The sequence below is a fragment of the Podarcis liolepis genome, assembly GCF_965112155.1.
Source record: "Podarcis liolepis genome assembly, chromosome: 9".
Classification (NCBI taxonomy): domain Eukaryota; kingdom Metazoa; phylum Chordata; class Lepidosauria; order Squamata; family Lacertidae; genus Podarcis; species Podarcis liolepis.
The window spans coordinates 74,405,678-74,428,445 of NC_139564.1; the positions used below are offsets into that span (position 1 = coordinate 74,405,678).

The 22,768-nt window shown below is 44.5% G+C and overlaps 1 protein-coding gene across 2 annotated transcripts in view; it reads right to left on the reverse strand.

The window, feature by feature from the left end:
* Positions 1-18,057, reverse strand: part of CC2D2A (coiled-coil and C2 domain containing 2A) — a 64,285-nt gene extending 46,228 nt beyond the window's left edge. The window contains exons 1-9 of one of the 2 annotated variants that reach the window (XM_083460682.1): positions 17,821-17,972; positions 16,423-16,512; positions 10,856-10,944; positions 9,258-9,359; positions 7,090-7,191; positions 6,201-6,383; positions 5,079-5,241; positions 3,358-3,494; positions 793-924 (exon numbers count right to left, since the gene is read on the reverse strand). In XM_083460682.1, coding sequence (XP_083316808.1) covers positions 793-924; positions 3,358-3,494; positions 5,079-5,241; positions 6,201-6,383; positions 7,090-7,191; positions 9,258-9,359; positions 10,856-10,944; positions 16,423-16,453 — 939 coding nt within the window. In that variant the 5' untranslated portion in view covers positions 16,454-16,512; positions 17,821-17,972. Of the gene's footprint in view, positions 1-792; positions 925-3,357; positions 3,495-5,078; positions 5,242-6,200; positions 6,384-7,089; positions 7,192-9,257; positions 9,360-10,855; positions 10,945-16,422; positions 16,513-17,820 lie in introns of both variants that reach the window. The other variant, XM_083460683.1, reaches the window with a different exon arrangement.
* Between the last annotated feature and the right edge of the window lie 4,711 nt (positions 18,058-22,768).

The window sequence follows — 22,768 nt, forward strand, 5'->3', positions numbered from 1 at the left end:
GCAGGCTATTTCTGGAGCTCGTGTCGCTAATTGTTGATACTGCGTGTCTACGGGAGATCAATGGGCGTCCGGAGGCGGCTTGGGGGCCATGATGGACTTTGTCTCCCTGGCAGTATCCCAACACTCCACTATGTCCAAAATTAGGAACTCTAGTTTAATGACAATTTACTAACCAGGAACATGGTATAAGTTCCCTGTTAGCAAACCAATGTTAAACCAGAGTTATTGTATTGCATGAAATGGGAAACACTGGTTTTAACTGGCAAGGACTGCAGTACCAAAGTCAGCATGCAAAGAAAAGAGGCAGGGGAGGAATAAATGAATCTAGGGCTGATATGAGTCTCCCTCATGCACCCTATCATATGAAACATGAAACTTTGGTTGTACACCTAATTCATTTGCCACAAAATCCCAAAATTAGTAAGGCGGACAGACTGCAAGCACAAGGTGTACATAAATCTTTATGTACACTCCAGGTCACAAAATATTTCATGTGAAGTGATTTGTGCATACAAATCCTAGCCTCCTTCTTGGCTTCTGCTCCTGAAGTCAGTGTGAGCCAGCGCCAAACCAGACCCACTTCAATACATTGCTATGGAGCCTAGAGTCGTTTCAGTTCCACAAGCTAGAATGTGAAAGTACACCGATTGCACAGGAGGAGTTGGGGTCTGTTTAAATAGCTGGCTCCAAGGCTGAAAAACTGCCCAGTCTTTTAAGCCAGAATAATTTAATCTTCTTATCCAGTAGGCCACACTGCTCTGACAGATCAGTAAGAGGTAGTAACAAACTCACCTTTTTATAAAATGTCACCAACTCTGGTTCTTTCCCGTCCTCGACTGGGAATATTGGAGGTCTAGTAAGAGACTGTTTAACTGGATTGGGCAAAGCCCGAATCTGGCCATCATCTCCAAACCACCTTTTCCCCTACAAACAACAGAAGACAATAAAAATGCCTGTACTTCACTCAAAACTATCTTCAATAAATGGAAGTCCAATGACTTTCCATCATTAACCCTACATCCCGCCACTCCCTTCTCTCTGCCAAACATCATCTTTCACCTGCTTCAGACATCTTGCAAAGTCATTTCTTTTCATTCATCCTTTCCCTGACCCATAGACAAATTACTAAATCTCTGTTCTTATGATAACCATTTCAAAGCTTTTCTGCTTTTATTTCTGCACACTGTCCAGATTTTGTAGATATTGCGTAGCTTAGAAAGGCTTTTAATAGGTTAAATAGTTGCCGTGATCCTGCAAGGTGTGTGCATCCAGGATTCATGTGTCCATCACCAGAATTAAGTGCTTTTAAAGCAATGGGATATGCAACATTGGGCACGGCACACTTCCATGCGGGCATAACCACCCACCCACAAAGGGATCGCAGAAAACCCCACAGAGCTTTGTTCCTTTAAGGATTGCCACACACACAGCACAACAGGCCATTAAAGGAACAAATGTTCTATCCCCCCATAGCTCTTTTGTCTGGCACACAGTACTTGAGGCACTATGCCTGCGCTTAGTTGAGCTCTACGCCTGCACTTTCCTCAGGGCTCAGACAGCACTGACTGACAACTCTGCCCATACAATGACAGATCGTGTCCATTGTTTTATTAAAAATAAATAGATAAGACTGCATGGTTGAAGATAGCTAAATGTTTAAAATATGGTCTGACCAGCTCTGTCAGTTCCGTATCTGCATTCTGAAAACCTGAAAGGAAACAACCAGTTGCCTGTCGTTCACTTTGTCAATTAATTAAGACACACACGCAGCTGATTTTCAGCTCTTATGCCATACACATTTATGTTGTTCAAATAATTCTACCGTGAAATCTTGAATAGATTTGTAAGAATATTTAGTCCACCCTGCAAAACACAAAGCCCCCTCGCCCAGCTTGTTCGGAGTTTTGGGCTGGGTTGCCATCAGTATGCCGATGACACCCAACTCTATCTGTTGATGGATGGCCATCCTGACTCGGCCCCAGACACACTGACCAGATGTTTGGAAGCTGTGGCTGGATGGTTACGTGGGAGCCGGTTGAAGCTAAATCCTTCGAAGACAGAGGTCCTGTGGCTAGGGCGGGGCGATATGGGATTGGGGGGGCAACTCCCATCTCTTGCGGGGGCGCAATTAGTGCCAGCACCGTCTGTTAAGAGTTTGGGTGTAATCTTCGACGCCTCCCTTTCCATGGAGGCGCAGATTGCAGCTATAACAAAGGCGGCATTCTTCCATCTCCGCCAAGCTAAGCAGTTGGCTCCTTACCTCTCTCGCCCTGACCTAGCCACTGTGATCCACGCGACGGTCACCTCCAGATTGGATTATTGTAACTCGCTCTACGTGGGGCTGCCCTTGAGACTGACCCAGAAACTCCAGCGGGTGCAGAATGCCGCGGCGAGACTCCTTATGGGGTCTTCGCTGCGAGATCACATTCATCCGGTGCTACACCAGCTGCACTGGCTCCCGGTGGAGTACAGGATCAGATTTAAGGTGCTGGTTTTAACCTTTAAAGCCCTATACGGCCTAGGACCCTCGTACCTACGGGACCGCCTCTCCTGGTATGCCCCACAGAGAAACTTACGGTCTTCAAATAAAAACATCTTGAAGGTCCCAGGCCACAGAGAAGTTAGGCTGGCCTCAACTAGAGCCAGGGCTTTTTCGGCTGTGGCTCCGATCTGGTGGAACACTCTGTCACAAGAGACCAGGGCCCTGCGGGACTTGACATCTTTCCGCAGGGCCTGCAAGACAGAGTTGTTCCGCCAGGCCTTTGGCCAGGGCAGAGCCTGACTCCCTCCCTCGGCAATCTTCGCGGAGCTCTGGCCCAATGGTTGCCAGTGGCCTGAATTAATTAATTTTACAATGAATGATTTTAGAGTGTTGTTTATGTTATACTTTTATACTGTTTTATTGTTGTTAGCCGCCCTGAGCCCGGCTTCGGCTGGGGAGGGCGGGATATAAATAAAATTTATTATTATTATTATTATTATTTCCCACTACCAGGGAAACGGAAGTTTTGTTAAAAGGGAAACAAGATGAAAACCCAGCCATTGGAAATCCTGAAGTCAATGAGGCTCAAATGAAAGGGACACAGCTCACATGGATCAACCTCAAGGGCCCTTGGGCTGGATTGCAGAGGAGAGACCCTTCTCAACGTAGCAGGATCACTTAGCCACCGAAAATCACAAGGCCATATCTTTTTCTACATTGTGTGAAGGAAGCTTCCGCCTGCATTAACTTTTATGATGCTGAAGTGAGGCACTGCTTGAGTGAGTCATTTGAGAATCACAAGGTACTGCAGTTGCCTCCCAAAAAATGCCTGCATTCGTGGCACCAAAATGAGAAAAAGAAGAGGACAATGTCACCTGTTCTTGCTTGAGAATCCTGTTCTCTACAATATTTTGGTTTGACAGTGACACAGCAGGACGCACTCCTGTATACAGACCTTCATCCTCAAGGTACCTTGGCTGCATATTTTCTGGTACCTTCAGAGAGGCAGGAACTAAAAGCAAGAGACACACAGCACACAAACATACTATTAGCCACTAGTCCAGTAATGTTGCCATTACGTGCTGCACTCTCAACATGCACTCTTCTTTGCAATATTTGTTTAGCTTTGAGAGGAATTGCTATACCCATATTACTGGCAGAGAACTCAAGACAGAAGTAGTGAATGATCCAAGCACATGGCTGCGAACTAGAACTCTTAAGTGTCCTTAAGTCAAAGGGTCTGTCTAACTGAGATGAATAAGAAACAAATTTTAATAGCTTTTCAGTAGTCCTATACAAATCTACCTTAATAATCTGCTGTAAAAATTGATGAGTCAGAATCATCAAAGAAGAAAAATGCAAAACTATGCACAAACCTTGAGCAATTAAACCTTATTTTTACAGAAAAATGAAGGGAACAACTGGTGGCAAAATTATACTTTTCTTAGGACCAACCACCACAACAAATAGTGGCTTTTTTAAAAAAAACAAGAACAATTATTCAGGCTGAATGTTTTATATAGAGAGAGAGAGAGAGAGCGCATTGTAATTATAATGAATTTTTTTTGGCCCTTCATCATGTACGTTTAGTCTTGGTCTTGCAGCTTCAGTTCTAGATTGCAACCACACCCCCTTAGTACCACCCCTCCGAATTCTGCAGCAACAGCAAAAAAATCCCTTATGAAGTTACAGCTTATCATGTCACTTCCATACCATCAGTAAATTACATACCTGACCATATCCTTACTTTCACTGTGATTTGGCTCTCTGATTTTCAATTTAAAAATAAAGAAATAGAGGCTATTTAAACTACTGTATTTCCATGTTAACTTTGCTTTGGACTGCAGTATTGGGTACATTTAGTTTTTGAGAAGTGATAGCCAACAGAGATTAATGACAGGTATTTTGTTCTTGGCAGATCAAGGTCTGGATGGATGTTTCCTTGGCAATGTAGGAGACAAACCACCCACCTAGAGCATTTCAGAATTGTTTTGTTGTACACCAAATATATCTTGAATTATTTCATATCCCAATTCTGAAACATGTTGTCAGGGAACTGCCATCGGAGCTAGAGGCGAAGGGAAGGCTCCAGAGGGATGCCGGCGAGGGTCCCAGTAGGGAGAGAGGGAGCCCGTCCGCTGGGGAAGGAAATCAGCGTAACACCAGTAGAGAAGGGGGGCAGATGGGGGAATCGGAGAGGAGGCTCCAAGACTCCTCGCCGGAGACCAGCGGAGAGAGTACGGGTCCTCCGCTGCCCACACCCTCCCTGCGCAGAAGGCTTCCGCGCAGGGAGAGTAGGAGGAGACTTGGCGTCAAACAGCTTTTATGCTGGAAAAGGTTCAAGAAACGCCCACTGACGGATTCTGCCAGCGACTGAGACAGTCACGATGCTGGAGGCTGTTCAGTCAGAAAGGGTTTAACCAGGTAACCTCGCCAGCAGTGGCGGCAACTTACGCACGAGCAACCCCTAAACCCATTACACATGTCCTTTACTTATAGACCCATAAGCTCGACTAATAATTATTGCAACTACAAGTGGCAAATTAACAACTTGAATAACACACAAAACCTCACAGTAAAAATACGCCAGGCATACCTCTTCGCATACTCGGGGTGAACAATATTTCTCTCTCTTTCTGCACACGTGCAGAGTAGCTTTCATATTCTGCAGGTCTCGTCACTAGGAAGTCCGGGGCTGTGTGTTCTATAAGGAATAGGTCATCACCCTCTTTTTCAGGAACAAGATGCTCCTCTTCATCCTGCATTTCACATGCAAATATTAAAAAAAAGAAAAAGTTTTCATCACAATCCCTGGACAAACGACACCATACTTCACAGGTCTGCATATGCAAATGTTTTATTCAGCCACCGCATTGCTGGTATAGTAAAGACTTCCCACTCATTATTTGAATTATGTAGGGATGATCGTTGGGTCCAGAGGGAAGACACTCCCCACCCGCAGGCAGGCAGCCTCAGCCTGCCTGTACTTTGGGGTGCAGGGCACACTCCCCCTCACAGACAAGCCACAGCTGTCTGAACACCGTACCCTCTGTCTAACCTTTTGCGGTCTCAGTAGTCTACGGTGTCCTGTCTGTAACCTTTGTCTCTGAGACCTTTTGTCTCCTTCGTCATACACTGTGCAAGGGGGAAATGATGCGGTGGAAACAGGTGCCAAAATAACTTTGTACCACCCCACTATCTCGGGACCAGAAGATGTGTAAAGGTCACAGCCCAAAATGCATATTTTTTTGCATATTTGTGTCAATAAAAGGAGGCTCCATAGGGCTGGCTGGCAGCCTGAATGCAGCTCACCTGTGCGCAGCTCACCTGCATTATCAACTCCTGCCTCAAGTCCATCACTTCAGAATTACACTCAAGCATCTTCAGCACAAAGGCTATGCTTGCACAAATCACGCCTGTACTCAGGAAACTACTAAGTTAGAATATTGGTCTCACTAGGTCAGCATCGCCCACACTTTCTTGCAGTGCATCGCCAGAGTTTCAGACAAAAGTCTGGGCTGGTGGACATTATGTGCTTAAATGTCAGGTGTACCATTAAGCTCAATATGCAAGGACAAGTCAAATAGTCATATAGATAGGATTCTGCTGCCCTTCAGCTGCTGGCTGCACACTTCCAAGTTTCATATACCATACAAAACAAATAACGTAACACTAAAACCTTGCCCAAACTGATAGGGACACATAATTTCATTAGTACCATTTCATTTTCTTCTTGTTCTTCTCGGGGGCTGAGTGCAGATTCCTGATTTTCCCTCTCCTTGCCATCTAGATTCAACACACCCTTAGTCTTGTCTTGCATGTCATCCACAACATTCTCTGGTTCAGGACCAAAATTGAAAGTGAAGAAATTATAGGCTTCTTCAGAAGAAGGATAACTAGTCTGGAACGAATGGAAAAAAGGTAATTATAGATCAGTTTCACAGTGCAATATTTCAATGAAAACAAAACAGTTAAAATTATTTTTTAATTTATTATTTCTACACCACCGTTCACAGGGCGGTTTACAATACAAAAACACAGATTGCTTCCCCCAGATTTTTTATTAAAAAAAACTTGTACACTCCAAACCAAAATATTTGAACTTGTGCATCATATACAGCCAACTCTCTTGTTGAAAAGTCACGTTTCACAATCTTTTCATTAAACGCAGCAGCTAATATTTCGTAGTCTCTGCAAATATTTGCAGGCTCAGCAAGCCTTGGGATTATACTGTCAACCAAATGATATGTTTATTACTTTTTAATAAAGAACTGTTTTACTTTGTTCATTTATACTGAAGCAAACATCCTGAATGTGCATACTTTTGGAGTTGAGAAGGGAGGCCTCTTTATGCAGAAGAACTGGAGAGACTGCAGGCTGCTTTACAAACTACAGGGTTGATCTGGTCACCTGCCACACGCTCCCCACCCCCTCCTCCTCCTGCTGCTGCTCCAGGAATGGGACCACTCCCCAAGAAATCACTCTCTGGGGAGAGGAAAGCAGCACATAGCAGATGGTACACATAAAGGACTGGCTGACTCAGCCTGAGTATTTTAAATTGCAATTATACACCTCATGTTTTATTTCAAAATAAGATCGGCCCTTACCTGTGATTTTTGCTTGACTTTTTTGACAGAATCATGGAACTTTACTCTTGCTGACACCTTGCATTTATTCTCTTCTGTTGCACTCAGCTCACCTTCATCTACCTGCACATACACACACACACACTGTTAATGAGCACTGTTAATTATGAGTGGTGGAATGTGGGGAAGTGTGTATTTTAGGTGTTGTCACATGTCGGCCATGCAACATGTGGGAAATGATGGGGGATCTAAATAAAATAAAATGTTTTTGTGCATGCATATATACATGCATACACACACACACACACACACACCACACACACACCCTGCATCTCTATCAGCAGAGGCCAGGCTGGCCAGTGTTAGAGACAGCAAATGTGTGTCAAGTTGTGCTCCAAGCTGAAGCCAGTTCACGGCATCACTACATGCAGTGTTACTACAATACACGCCCTCTGTGGCTCTGCAATGGGGCTTAAGGGCTGAGTGCCCAATTCCATTTGAGACCACTGCCCTAGAACATAATAGTTCTGGCAAGCTCTGGAGGGGCACATGATACAGAGAGCTAGTGTAGAGCAGCAGACAGAGTGTTAGACTTAGACTACGGAGCCCTGGGTTCAAATTCCCACTCAGTTTTTGGGCCTGTGATAATAATAATAACAAACAACAACAACAACAACAACAACAACAACAATAATAATAATAATAATTTTTATTTATACCCCGCCCTCCCCAGCCAAGGCTGGGCTCAGAGCAGCTTACAAGCAATAATAAAAACAAGTTAAATGATTACAACTTAAAAACAAAATTAAAAAATACAACATTAAAATACTGAAACATTAAAATATTAAAATGTAGCCTTATCGCAGAAGGAGAAGGAAAAGAAAAAAGAAAGAGAGGGAGGGAGGGAAAGATAAGGCAGTTCCTTGGTTCTGCAGGCTGACTCTGGACTGACTCTGGACTTGTTCCCTTCACCCACTTACTGCTGCTGAGCTGCAGCCGCTGGAAGCAGCGGTTAATGCCTGCTCAACTGAAATGGAAGCATCACCAACACAAGAAAGGGTTTTCTGCAGAGCCAGGTCTCCGTCCTTTTCCATTGGGGATGACAGGAATAGTCAAACCTCCTATCTCTTTTTAAAAAACAGCCGGTTGATAAAACACACACTTGTCCAGCCGCAAAATTAAAAACAAAACAATGCCTCCTCAGCTACAAAGCTTACTGGGCGATCTTAGGGCAGGCATCATCTCTCAGCCTGACCCGTCTCACAGACTTGTCAGAGGGGTAAAAAGGGAACAAGTGGCATCATGAAAACTGCCCTGAACGCCGTGGAGGAAGGGCATAACAACATGAAAGAACTACAATTTGAGGAGATTTCACCCCTCCCATATCCAAGAATCTCCTGAGGAGTCTGCTGATTCTCCAGAGAGGAGGAGGCGTGGTCTGCTCTCTACTTATTCTGCTCCAGCACCGAGTCAGTCAGTCAGTCAGTGTCGGAGAGAGAGAGAGAGAGAGACTGAGTGTTAGAGATCGTGTGTAGAGATAAGGTTGCTGCTAAGAGCAGCTGCAGTGCAGCATTCATTTATGCTTAGACTCATTAAGCTCTGTATATAGTTTGTATAGTTGTAGATAGAATAAAAGAAGATATTCTACAGAGCTGCTCTCCGAGTTGTTTATATACTCTGCTAGACTCTGCTGTACTCTGCTGTGCGACGACTGTCTTCTTGTGGAAGTGAATCCGGTGCTCACAACTCTAAGCTGTGAGTCCACAGCACTTTGACCTGTTCCTGTGCAGAAGGTGATCTCTGGAAGTGCTACCCAGCTCGCCTAGCCCAGTCGGGACTGAAGTGGATGAGTCCAGTTGGTGGCACTGGCTCAAGGGCGATGCTGACACAATTAAGGGTGACACCTAGGGCACCTGTCTGGTGCAAAAGGTTATTTTGCTCAACCTCACATAGGCTGCAACTTTCATTTGATTCCCTAAAACTTAGTGATTCCTTCTCAGTGTACCGGGTTACCGTGCACAATTTCTGCTAAACAGGGAATGGTTTACAAAAAAATAAGAGTAAGAACTGGTATAAGTCATCAAAAAGGAATTAAATTAACCTTCCAAATGTCAGACAACCCATCTCTTTCTTGTGAAATATTTTGATGTAATGAGGGGAAAGAACACAGGGATTGACAATCTGCTCACCTCATTCTCCAAACTAGCTTGTTCTTTCCTCCCTCTGAGGCTTTTCAGGGACCGCAGATGAGGACCTGAGGCTTCTTGCAGAAGAGCACTTTCTGCTTTAGACTAAACAAAGGGAAGAATCTTAGCTTTCATTAGTTATTTGCTGCTTTCCGTTAACAGTCTACAACCAGGAAGTACAAAAAACAGCTTGGCAGCTTACACAAAACTTCCACACAGAGCTGCTATTAGGGCAGACGAAGAAGAAACTCCCAAATTCTACCCAGATGCGACTCTTGCATACACAATCTCCTGGCTTCAAAGTTGTAGCCCAACTCTTTCAATTTTCTGGTTTGCTAACATGAACACACTGTGTACAGATTGTGATATTATTTCATAGCAGTTTAAGTATCTTGGCAAATCTCAACTTAGAATACAAATATTTCCTCTAACCAACAATCTATTATTAGAACAGGTGAAATTAGCTGTTTAAAATCAGTAACAAGACTCCTTATCCTTATCAGAAAGCATGTGGTGTCAGCAAGCAGCACGTTAATAGGTATGTTAAGGAAAAAAACAGAAATATTGTATATTACTGGGACCAGCAAGAGAATGATGCAGTCTACCCCTCTAACCTAGGAGTGCTCTAGTCTAGTCTACGATACGATATCTTTATTGTCATTGTCCCTTGCGGAACAATGAAATTGAAAACTACATAAAACTACTACAAAGCTACATAAAACTACTACAAAACTACATAAAACATTCTAAAACCCCTAAAAACTCTAAAACCCCATTTTAAAACACACTATACTACAGAAACCCCTTATGCTGCGTTTAGAACCAGAATTGCATTAGCGTAGAAACTGTTTTTCAGGCGGCTAGTCCTGGCCTTTATAACCCTATACCTTCTTCCAGAAGGCAGAAGCTGAAAGAGATCATTTCCGGGGTGCGTACTATCATGTGCTATCACTGCCACTTTCTTATGGCACCTGGCAGCATAGATTTGATCTAAGGTGGGAAGAGTGCACCCAATAATTCTCTGCAGTCTTTACAACCCTGGATAGCATTGTTTTTTCCCTGGCCGTGCAGCTTCCAAACCACACGCACAGACCATAAGTTAGTACGCTCTCTACTGTGCAATGGTCAGCCTCCAGTCAGCCTAGAGAAGGATTCTTCCAATAAGGTTCAGGTTTGGAGTGGGTACAGCAGTTATTATGCCTTGTTTTCACCCACACCTAGCTTTGGTTGGATCATAGCACCGCTTTCCTCCCACTCAGTCCCTGCACCCCATTCCACAGATACAGGAGTCCATGTCGTCAATGTGATTTACAATGGCATTCAACGTGGACTTGGGAGATCCTCTCCCCAGTTGAGAGGAACAACTCTACTATTTTCTTGACTCTATGTCCTCAAATCAGGAAGCTCACAGGTCTTTGGTCAGGCCATTTGTGGGCCAAATTGCCAAGCGTTTGGAAACCACGGATAGCTCTGCATGGCTAGGGAGTCTCCAAGAAGGCAGCCACTTCTTCCTTGTTTTAGGGAGGCCCTGTTCCATTTCCAGACTGATAAGCACTAAACCACCAGAGTTCATTTTAAACTTTTTACACACGTAGTCTCACCCGTGCAGCTTTCAGTTTCTCTCTCATTCGCTCTCTCATGGAAAACTCCGCAAAGCTTGTCCCCGAGGCGCCTGGAGCTGGAGGCAAGCCTGTGCAGGAGAGAGCAATACCATAAATTTCAAAAGAATCCTCACACTGGAGATTAATCTGACGCTGCGTTCAGAGAACTTTTCAAAACATTTATAGCATTTGGAAATCTGAGTTAGAGAGGAATAAACTTTGAAAGGAGACGCTTTAAGGTTAAGAAAAAACATGTTTTATTATTGAAATCTTATAGTTTAGCAATCAAGGCTCTCAGTAAGACTGTACATTAACCAATCTAGCTGGTAAATTCTGCTCTATCAAAACAGAGAATACAAACAATAACTTAAGAACTGGATTGTTGGATCAGACAACATCTATCCCATCTATCCCAGTAAACTAATTCCAAATCACACTACACTGGGATCGGGAATCTTTTTCAGTCCACAGGCTACATACCCTTTAGAAAACTTTCCTGGTGGGAGGTTTACATGCCAGTGGTGGCCTGGGCCAGAGGCAAAATTGGGCAGGAATGAAATTAACATGAACATTAACTTTGTACTACATGAGAGTGGGCCTTTTCTGCAGTGGCTCCCCATCTGTGGAACGCTCTCCCCAGAGAGGCTTGCCATCATTACATGTCTTTAGATGGCAGGTGAAAATATTCCTCTTTACCCAAGCCCTCAGCCATTAAAATAATCTATGGCTTGTTAAATGCCAGGGGGGACTGTTATTATGATTATGTTATTATTATGCTGTATAAAGGTAAAGGTACCCCTGCCCGTATGGGCCAGTCGTGTCCGACTCTAGGGTTGTGCACTCATCTCACTTAAGAGGCCGGGGGCCAGCGCTGTCCGGAGACACTTCCGGGTCACGTGGCCAGCGTGACGAAGCTGCTCTGGCGAGCCAGCACCAGTGCATAACACGGGAACACCGTTTACCTTCCCGCTATAAAGTGGTCCCTATTTATCTACTTGCACTTTGATGTGCTTTCGAACTGCTAAGTGGGCAGGAGCTGGGACCGAACGACGGGAGCTCACCCCGCCGCAGGGATTCGAACCGCCGACCTTACGATCGGCAAGTCCTAGGCACTGAGGTTTTACCCACAGCGCCACCCGCGCCCCCCATTATGCTGTATATTATGTTTTCATTATTATGGTGCATACATTATGATCTTAATGTTGTACTCTGGGATCTTTTGATAAATGCCTGCATGAAATGTATTCAAGGGCAGTGGGATCCTCAGACCATTTTGCAATAGGCAGTGGGTGGGAAAAGCAGACTTCTTACGAAATCCACTCTAACTTCTTTCCTCATGCTTTTGTGAAAGGATGTCTGCGTGCAACAATAATGTAAGGCAGTGTTTTTCAACCACTGTTCCGCGGCACACTAGTGTGCCGTGAGATGTTGCCTGGTGTGCCATGGGAAAAATTGAAAAATTCGAAAGATTTAAAAAAAGTCAAATTTTCGCCCACTAGGCGGGCGGCGAACTGTGTACACCCTATTTTCCATCTGTCCTGGGTGGGGATCAGATCGGATGGGATCGGATGAGAGCGGACAGGCGGTCCGCTCTCATCTGATTCCCCATAGAGAGCAGCGGGGCTCTGACACCTCCCTCTCCGCACACAGTGGTGGTGTGCCTCGTGATTTTTTTCATGAAACAAGTGTGCCTTTGCCCAAAAAAGGTTGAAAAACACTGATGTAAGGAATACAAATGAGGAGAGGCTGTTCAGGGACAGTGTTCTTTAGAGCAATAGAGAAGAAGAAGAAGAGTTTGGATTTGATATCCTGCTTTATCACTACCCGAAGGAGTCTCAAAGCAGCTAACATTCTCCTTTCCCTTCCTCCCCCACAACAAACACTCTGTGAGGTGAGTGGGGCTGAGAGACTTCAGAGAAGAGTGACTGGCCCAGGGTCACCCAGCAGCTGCATGTGGAGGAGCGGGGAAGCGAACCCAGTTCACCAGATTACGAGACGACCGCTCTTAACCACTACACCACACTGGTGTAACACTTGAAGCCAGGAAAGGAACAGGCCAACATTTCTCCTTTCATTAAAATAAAAATCAAGGACTACGGTCAAGATTTGTATCTGACAGACTAAATACAGATACTGCTCCTTGTGTGTGAACTTGTGCAGACTCCTAAAACCCCCACGGCTCATAAAAATGTACTGAGACACGACCCCTGTGGCCATCTTAACAACAGCACTAGAAATAAAGAATGAACTCCACAATGTTTTCATCTTCCCGCATTTGTCATGGGAATAAATGTCAAATCTTTAACGTCTCCTAAAACACCTTTTCCTCATTATTCACAGCTGTTTTCTATTCACTATTAGTCTGCTTGATTAGGGGATTAAAATACTGCCAGTGCCTTGGAATTAAAATGGTAGTTCTGAATCCAAGAGACTGCAAAGATTAAACAAAAGGGAAATGAAAGATTTTTGCCAAGGGATTTTAGCCTTTGAAAAGGCTAAGAAAACTGTTGAACAATACTCAAAGGGTAAAGAAAGTATCAGGTTGCAATTGTTAGTCATTCTATGGATGTAATTTTAAATACACATTGTCAGACGGGGAATGAGGATAACAAAATAAATATTACACTGAGTGGCTCCTAGGGACATTGAGTAAGTTCTGGACATGACACAATTCCTCCTCACCACCCCTCTACCAAAAAAAGAAAAAGAAAAGAAAAGTTTTGAGAATAATCTCAGCATTTCAAGACTGCTTAAAAAATGGGAGACAGCAGATCCCCAACCTTCAAGAACAATTATGATTAAGTTACAGCTATTCAGTGGGGGAAGGAACCAGAATCAGAGTAAAAGCACTCATGAGAAGGCAGAGATCAGAATGCAGAGAGATTTAGTGAGGACATGTTGCATACTGAATATACCGTATTTTTCGCTCTATAGGACGCACTTTTTCCATTCTAAAAAGTAAGGGAAAATGTGTGTGTGTGTTATGAAGCAAATGCAGGCTGCGTGGCTAAGCCCAAAGCCAGAACAGCAAGACGGAGCGCTGCGCAAAGCCTCCGCAGGGCAGCGGGGTGAAGGTACCCCGCTGCCCTGCGGAGGCTTCATAGGCTATGCCCAAAGCCAGAACAGCAAGAGGCTATCCCAGAAGCCAGATCCCTCTTGCTGTTCTGGCTTCTGGGGTTCAAAATCTTTTTCTTCTTGTTTCCTCCCCCCCAAACTAGGTGCGTCTTATCGTCCGGTGTGTCCTATAGAGCGAAAAATACGGTATGTTTTAAAAGATCAAGTTACATAGTGCCATCTTAAAAGGAACCTTCTTCTAGCTATGCACGTGATCTACTTTCAGGTAGAAAGCAGGGATTCCTAATCTCATATATGTCATAGCATCTGTGAGAATGGCAAATTAGCATTCTTGCCTGCAGAGACACCAATGTGGGTTTCCTGAAAAAATCATTTTAGCAAGGAAAATACATACTTAATAGACAGGATCAGAACACATCTAGTCGAATTGTATTGTGATTCAGTGCTTATTTCTGCTCGGATAGCACTAGAGGGTGAGAATAATCTGGGTGGGGACATATGCACAAAACTTAGGTCCTTGTGAATCATGTGGTCCCTTTCAACCTGCTATATTCTACTGTCCATTCTTGACCTACTCCTAAAATCCTAAACTATTTCCATCCCTCTCCAAAGGAACTTCACCAAGGTCCAATTTCAGGCAAGCAGATCTAAGGAGGATTCAGGCAAGGGCCAGGTAAACAGAAGTCATGATCAGAACTCTCCCACTGGGGCTTCTATACCAGAGCTCCAGAATTATATCCTGGGCCCAGCTGCTGCCTCTTAGAGCTTTCAGCAGAGAGCTCTTCACATGTTGAGGGACCTACTCCTGAGTAGCCCTTTACTCCACAAGCAGAGCTGCTTCTGACCAGAGCTGCCATCACTCCTGGGGCTAAGGGGCTAAGTTCTGCCCCTGCTTCAGACGCTCAGCTCCCTTTCTGCAGGAAGGGTCCTTCTGAGGGTCATGGCTGCTCCTTGGGTGTTGTTCTGGGTTGTTCCTTAGTTTCTGGAGGGTCCAGATCGTCCTGAGCCCGATCCTCAGAGCAGGAGTCATCTGACAGGGGTATGGGAACAATACACTTTCCCACTCCCCATTAGACCTTGAGCTGAAGGGAAGCAAGTTGCTTCTTTTTCGCCTTGCTGTCATTTGGTCCACTAAGGGCTTGCATCTGCACTCTGCTCAGCGTGATGGAATCATGATGGGAGCAGCATGACAGAAGCACAACAGCACAGCCCTTAAGCTTCCTCTTCTGCTTTCCCACCTCATTTTCTTTCCCACCTTGCTATGCAGCACAATACCCCTCTGTCCAAACTGCCACAATGGACAGTACAGGGACAGTGACAAGGAATGATGATTGTATATAAATACAATTCCAGTGACTTGACACTGGTAGTGCATGCAGGCTTTTGAATTATGCAAGGCTCTGCATAATGTTGAACAGCTCAAACCATCCAGTTATCAAAGATATACAAGAAGTAACTAACTTAAGGCAGCGTTTTATATTTAAAATAGATAAATTAATAGAACTATGACACTATTAGGTAAATGGAATGTCCACTCTCGCTATAAGTAACCTATGTTGGGGGGATAAAGAAGGATGAGCTGAGAATAACATGCCCTGTTTGTGAACTTCTCAGAGGCACTTGGGGGGGAAACCACTGCTTGACCCAAAACACCGAGCTAACTTGGGCTTCAGTCTGATATGGCAGGTTATGTTCATTAACCTAGAATGAACATAAGCCACACTCAACTGAATTTTGGGGTATTTCATATGGAGGTGGGGAACAGTTAAATTATTTAGTTCCCTCTCCTATGGAATATATAAATATTTGAAAAGGCTCTGCAGAGCTCAGCTCAACAACCCAGCACTATAAACATGTGTCACACAATTACATTACAATTTAGAAAGCTCTCTGCCCTGTACTTTAGATAAAAATAATGCAATAGGAAGTAACTGCTACCAATTTCATCTTATGAAAAGGATTTTAGTCCTTGTGGCTGCATCAAAGAGAAAAGCTTGAAAGAGTGCAACTTTATTACTTACAAAAGTAGCAAAACAAAAGGCACGCACACAAAATACAGTCGTACCTTGTTTTGTGACCGGGATCCGTCCCGGAGCCCCGGCCGCTAGCTGAAAGGGACGCAGGGCAAAGTGCCGCGTCTGCGCATGCGCAATTCAGTACTTCTGCACATGCGCGAGTGGCAAACCCGGAAGTAACCCGTTCTGGTACTTCTGGGTTTGCCATGGACGTTCTCCGGAATGGACACTAGACGAGGCAGATGTTCGTGGATGTATTACTGTAGTTATTTTCATCTTCCTTTTTGAGATAGCTGATTTTTAGTCACAAAGTAGCTAAAGTGTATGGTTAATTTCTGCTGAGCCAACAGAGTTGATTCCCCTCTTGTACTGGCAGGCAAATGTGATCCGTGCTCAACAAGGCCCACTCCTGCAGATCAGTCAAGGGAAGGACAGGCCGCTCTCCACCCCTCAGTCCCAAATGATTGGAGCACTTACTGCGTGGTGACCGGTCACTGGTAGTTGCCATAGTGTGCCCCTCTCACTCAGCCGCCTATCTCTTAGGCACTTCGTGTTTTCTCTCTGCAGCTTACAAGTCAGATTGGGCAAGAAGAGAGGGAGGGAAGAAGGGGTGCGAGTGAGAAAGGGTTGGAGATCCCATTGCTAAGCAACAATGGGTGGCTTCTTTTCACTAGTGCACGCACATCCATGCACCGCTCATTCCAGGAGCATCTCGCTTGAACACTTTATTCTAGGTACCTGAACGAGAAGCAAGTGGCTGAGCTTGCCAGAGAAGGGTTCTCAAGTTCCTTATCTAAATGACTTTAGCTTGCAAAACAAAGATTTGCAATGTTGTTAGAAACAAGTTTGGGGAAGGGTCTCAGGTTCATACCTCCTCTTTGTACATCTGAAACTGGAGACAGGTGAGCAGTCAAGCAGCTGAAACACATTAGCAGGTGATGGAAGGTAAATGTGGCATGGGATGCACCTGCAGCTAACACAGTGGGGCAACAGCTGCTCACCGAGAAAGCACCATGCCAGTGCCGCCATAAAACCAGCTTGCTCCAAAGAAGCATCTCAGCATAATCAGATGTGCTGACTATATTTCAACATAACAGCTATGGTTTATCATTACATAGGCAAGCACTGGGCTTTTCAGATGGTCTTCCATTCTCCTCCCCCTGTGATTAATCTTAACCCTAAACTGCAATTAATCATAAACCATGGTTTGAAGATGGCTGTTTCAATAAACCACAGTAACTACAGTTTAGGGCTCAGGCTGAGATATTTATGATAAACTGCAGCTAGTTGAAATAAAAAATTCCTTCCAGTAGCACCTTAAAGACCAACTAAGTTAGTTCTTGGTATGAGCTGAAGAAGTGTGCATGCACACGAAAGCTCATACCAAGAACTAACTTAGTTGGTCTTTAAGGTGCTACTGGAAGGAATTTTTTATTTTGACTATGGCAGACCAACACAGCTACCTATCTGTAACTGCAGCTAGTTGGCATAAGCCAGAGAACAGATGGGGGGGGGGAGGTGTTTTTGAAATAATCCTTTAGAACAACTTTACAGTATAACGGGGGCACAATGGGGTTCATCTCGAATTTCAGAAGAGTCACTGTGTACAAGAACCAACTCCGAGTTGATGGGCATTGCCATTCAAACGGTGTGTGCGCGCACCGCGTCTTGCATCGATGGTGCGAGCTGGCGCCCCTGCGCCCAGGTTGGAACGGGAATGGCCGGGAACATCCTCGCCGCTTGCCGCTGGTGTGCGACGCCATTCGCAGGTCGGGGTTTTGCCCAGAAATGCCACAGGCCGCCTCCCGAGGAAGGCGTCCCAACGGAGAAATGCACTCGGCTTCCTCTGCGCCCCCCTCTCCTTTTGGCACGTACCTTTTGCCCCTCTTTCCCTCGCCAACGTGCGGCCGAAGCGTCCTTTCTGGCGGCCCCCGCGGGCCGCGCAAGACCGGAGGAAGCGCGCGCCCGACTCCGTGACGCGGCCCGCCGTTCCCCCGGAGACGGCGGGGCGGGCCGGAGACGCCTGCGCGCTTCGGCTCTCCGGCGCCGAGCTCCTCCCCCCGCCGCCCGCGAGGCGCCCCTTTGGGCGCGGGGTCTGGGGCGCCGCCTCTCGGCCCCAGGGCAGCGCGCCGCCGGGCGAGGGGCGGGCCGGGCCGGGGGGGGGCTCTCCGTCGTCCAGAGACGCCCCCAGAACCTCCCGTCGCAGAGGGACTATGAAGGGGGGAGAAATGCAAGGGGGGAAACGGAGCCTCCGGGCGTGTAGGTCGCTGGTTTTTTGTTTTTTTAAAGTAATATTTATTAAAAGTTTAAGAATTGCAGAAAAAAGAAGGGAAAAAACAAAGAAAAGAAAAAGAACAGTAACAAAACATATCGATACAGCAAAAAAGACAGACAAAAAAGAAACTAAAACACACATCCAATATTCCATGTCTTTACCTTTCCTTTTCTTGTTTCATCGACCTCCTCACACCTCCCTTTTTTTTGTATTCTAATTCAATTCACTATTTCAGCAAGTTCTTCCCATCTTTCTCAATTTTTATTCTATAGTTTATCTTAACGGTCTAACCTTAAATTTTTTCAATTTAACCCATTATCAATCAACTTTTACTTAATTCTTTGTTGCATTTCTACTAAAACCATGTAACTTCATTCCCGCATCCTTCTAACACTAATTTTACAATGTTTCTGTAAGTATACTTTGAATTTTTTCCAATCTTCTTCCACCGACTCTTCTCCCTGGTCTTGAATTCTGCCTGGGGTTTTCAGATATCTGACCCCTGGGATCGGGGCGGGAGCTGCCCTTTGAAATCATATGAAATCGGGGTGCAAACTTCAACAACAACAATAATAATATACCCCGCCCATCTGGCTGCGTTTCCCCAGCCACTCTGGGTGGCTCCCAACAGAATATTAAAAACCCCACAGTTGATCACTAGATGCAGCCCATGCACGCCATTTGAATGGCAATAGCCATCAACTTGGGGGGGGGGCTCACATATTTTATTGGGGGGCCAAGGACCCCTAGTTGGCTCCTATGCATGAAATCATATGAAGGGACAGGCTGCTTTAACCTAGAATCATAGAGTTGGAAGAGACCACAAGGGCCATCGAGTCCAACCCCCTGCCAAGCAGGAAACACCATCAGAGCACTCCTGACATATGGTTGTCAAGCCTCTGCTTAAAGACCTCCAAAGTAGGAGACTCCACCACATGCCTTGGCAGCAAATTCCACTGTCAAACAGCTCTTACTGTCAGGAAGTTCTTCCTAATGTTTAGGTGGAATCTTCTTTCTTGTAGTTTGGATCCATTGCTCCGTGTCCGCTTCTCTGGAGCAGCAGAAAACAACCTTTCTCCCTCCTCTATGTGACATCCTTTGATATATTTGAACATGGCTATCATATCACCCCTTAACCTCCTCTTCTCCAGGCTAAACATGCCCAGCTCCCTTAGCCGTTCCTCATAAGGCATTGTTTCCAGGCCTTTGACCATTTTGGTTGCCCTCCTCTGGACACGTTCCAGTTTGTCAGTGTCCTTCTTGAACTGTGGTGCCCAGAACTGGACACAGTACTCCAGGTGAGGTCTGACCAGAGCAGAATACAGTGGCACTATTACTTCCCTTGATCTAGATGCTATACTCCTATTGATGCAGCCCAGAATTGCCTTGGCTTTTTAAGCTGCCGCGTCACACCTGGCTGGCAGCAGTCTTTGCACTAGGCAGTCCTCTGGGATCCTCCTGTTTCACATACCCTGCGAACTCTAGAATCAGAATTGTGGAGTTGGAAGGAGCTCCGAGGGTCATTTAATCCAAACCCCTGCAATGTAGGACTCAGCGGAGAAAACCAACATTTTACAGTGGCAGTGACTGGGCACAAGTGAGTCAGCCATTGTTCCTTCAGCCCTGTCCAGACAAAGCCCAGTCTTCCCTGTAAAAATAAATAAGGTTGCAATCCTCCACACTCTTAGAATCATAGAATTTTAGAGTTGGAGTAGACCCTGAGGAAGATCTGGTCCAGCCCCCTGCAATTCAGGAATATGCAGCTGACCCATCCAGGGATCGAACCTGCAACACTGGCGTTATCAGCACCAGACTCTTGCCAACACCGTTTGCAGGACAGTGGGCGCAATAGAGTTGTGAGGCTATAATTCATCTAAAATTTTGAGTTCAATCCATGTTGCAGGTTGCTGAAATTTAGGTTTTCAACCAAAAAAATCCCCCAAACAAAATACTCAGCAGTATAAAATTGCCCCCTTGTACCTTTTCCCAGGCCACATCCAGTACTTATTTGCATGCAAAAGCATTGTGTTCTGTTGACTTGCATGCATTTGTCCAAAATGTCTTTAAATAAAATAATAATAATAATAATAATAATAATAATAATAATAATAATAGTTTTTCAGGTAAAATAAGAGCTCTCTTTTTTGCCACATAAGAGGATGACAACGGTACATTTTCCAGTCACAAACCTCCTTTTTGTATATGATCTAAATGTTTGAAATTAAAGAAAAATAGATAACACCAGCTATCCTATTGTTCATCTTGGGGATTGCCACTGCTGTACAATTTGTGTGGCTTTAAGTACCGTGTAGCAGACAAAAATCCAAGCAGACAAAAATCCAGTCCCAACAGAAGTGGGAATTTCTGCTGGCACAAGAGCCATATAAGAAGTTGGCAACTCTGTTTATGGAATATCTTCTTCCAGTTCTTCTCCTTCTCAGCTAAGGAAAGATCTGTCACATTTGGCAGACCGCTTCAGGGAGTGATGGCAAAGCCCAATGTTCATGTCAGTGCTATGAGGATAAAGAGTTGGCAGGATATGTGAAACAGGATCCCAGAGACTTGTGCAAAGTCGAGGACTGCTGCCAGCCACATCAGAAGCAGTGTGCCCCTTCGCTGCTGCTGCTGCTTTATGATTTAATTTATTCTGTGTCCTCACAACAAGCATGTGGGACAGGTAATACTGATAGTGTAACTGGCCCAAGGTCACCTTTTAAGCTTTGTGGATGGGCAGGGATTTAAAATCCTAGATCTCTCTGGCCCAACAGGCTGCCAACTATGTGGGAGAGCTCAGTCAGGAGAGCATGAGGGTTGTGGGTTTCTGCCCCATGTTGGACAAAAAGGTTCCTGCATTTTGGGTTGGACTAGATGACCCCACTGGTCCTTTCCAGCTCTACAGTTCTATGATTCACTGACTCCCATTATGACAGTCAGGATATATGTGCAATAAATATTTGTGTGCATTAGATAGAGGAATGCAGTAAATATTTGTGCAGTCTGTTCTTAAAGATATACTGTGCTTGCACACATGAGACCATCCACTGGCAGAGTCGTGAATATACAGTACTTTGCTGCCTCTGTAATGGTATCTGCAGAAGCAGCAGTCTGGTTTTTTAGAATTATCCTATGTGGGAAAACAGCAGCCATTCTCTTATGTGCGAGAATACAATGGAAGGCAATCAGAAATTCCATGAGAGAGAGGTGGCTTTACCAAGTGAGTTTTCCTCCCGAGAGGAGTCTATTCCTAACACTGCACTACACCTTGGCTAATTTACATATGGCTCTGAATTGCAAAGAGCTAATTGAGGAACTGGACTTTGGTCAAATCAATGGGATTTAGCACCCTCTAGCAGCTGAAAGTGATTTACTATCAACAAGTTCAGTAAAAAAAAGCAATAAAGTACACTGGATTACATTTCTCAATAGCTCTGATTTTAATTTACTTTATAAACTAACGTTTTGTTCTACAGATGATGGATGGCAAGTCAAAAGTGTGTAACAAAACAAGAAAAAATGTCTCACGGAAAGACCATCCCTAAAGCACTCAGTCTAATGGGATGTGTGCATGAGATGCTTCTAAAAATCACACGTGGCAGATTACATGCTACTGAAACGTGTGTGCTTCCTTCAATAAATGTCCTACATGCTGAATTTAAACAGCAAGCAATAAATTGTTTCTTGAAAAGATAAATTACCCAAGGGGAAAGATATAACTATTAAATAAGACAGGGCAGATGCAGTTCAGTAGGTGATATATAACCTATTGACTCAGATAGATGGCTTTCCTAGCCATATTTATCACCTAGGGGTTCAGATTAATGGCCTATTGAGTCAGATTTATCACCTTCTGGAACAGATTTATAAAAATGAACTGGATGCTCTACATTAAGCCACAGTTACCATTTATTGATTCACCAAATTTCTCACTAAAATATACATAAACCCATGCTGCATATTAAAGATGTATCAAATGCTAAATCTGTTACTGCCAAAAAGTGGCGTTGGTGTTGTTTTTTAAATGTTTGATTTCATTGAAAATGGGAAGCAAGGCCGCAATGTACACACACTCAAGACACTTTTCCTATATCCTACAATAAAATGTGCTCTGCTTCTACCAGGGAACAGAAGGTCCAATGGGCACTTCATAGTAGCCAGTCATGTTGATGGGTATTTTAGAACACAGCATTAGTTCACATTCTCTTATGTAAACAGGTTTTATGTCTTGACAGCCACTATAACCTAATGAATATACTTGGAAACTTTTCAGAACTTTTTTCAGGGGGAGGTAAACTAGCCTTATATAGAGTTACGGGGAGCTTGCTCACTATTTTGCAATATTTTGGCTGATTTAATAATGGTATTGACCTACTGTGGAATTTGGCCAACACAGCTACTTTTGCTCTTTTAGAAATAATATAGATACCAGTATAATATCTAAAAGTTCCCCCTGTGACCGATAGTATCAGACAGGCAATCTCCCACATCATGTCTGCTTGTGGCCTCACTCTCCTTATCACAAGCATCACTTTTGCTCTTGGCATGAATTTT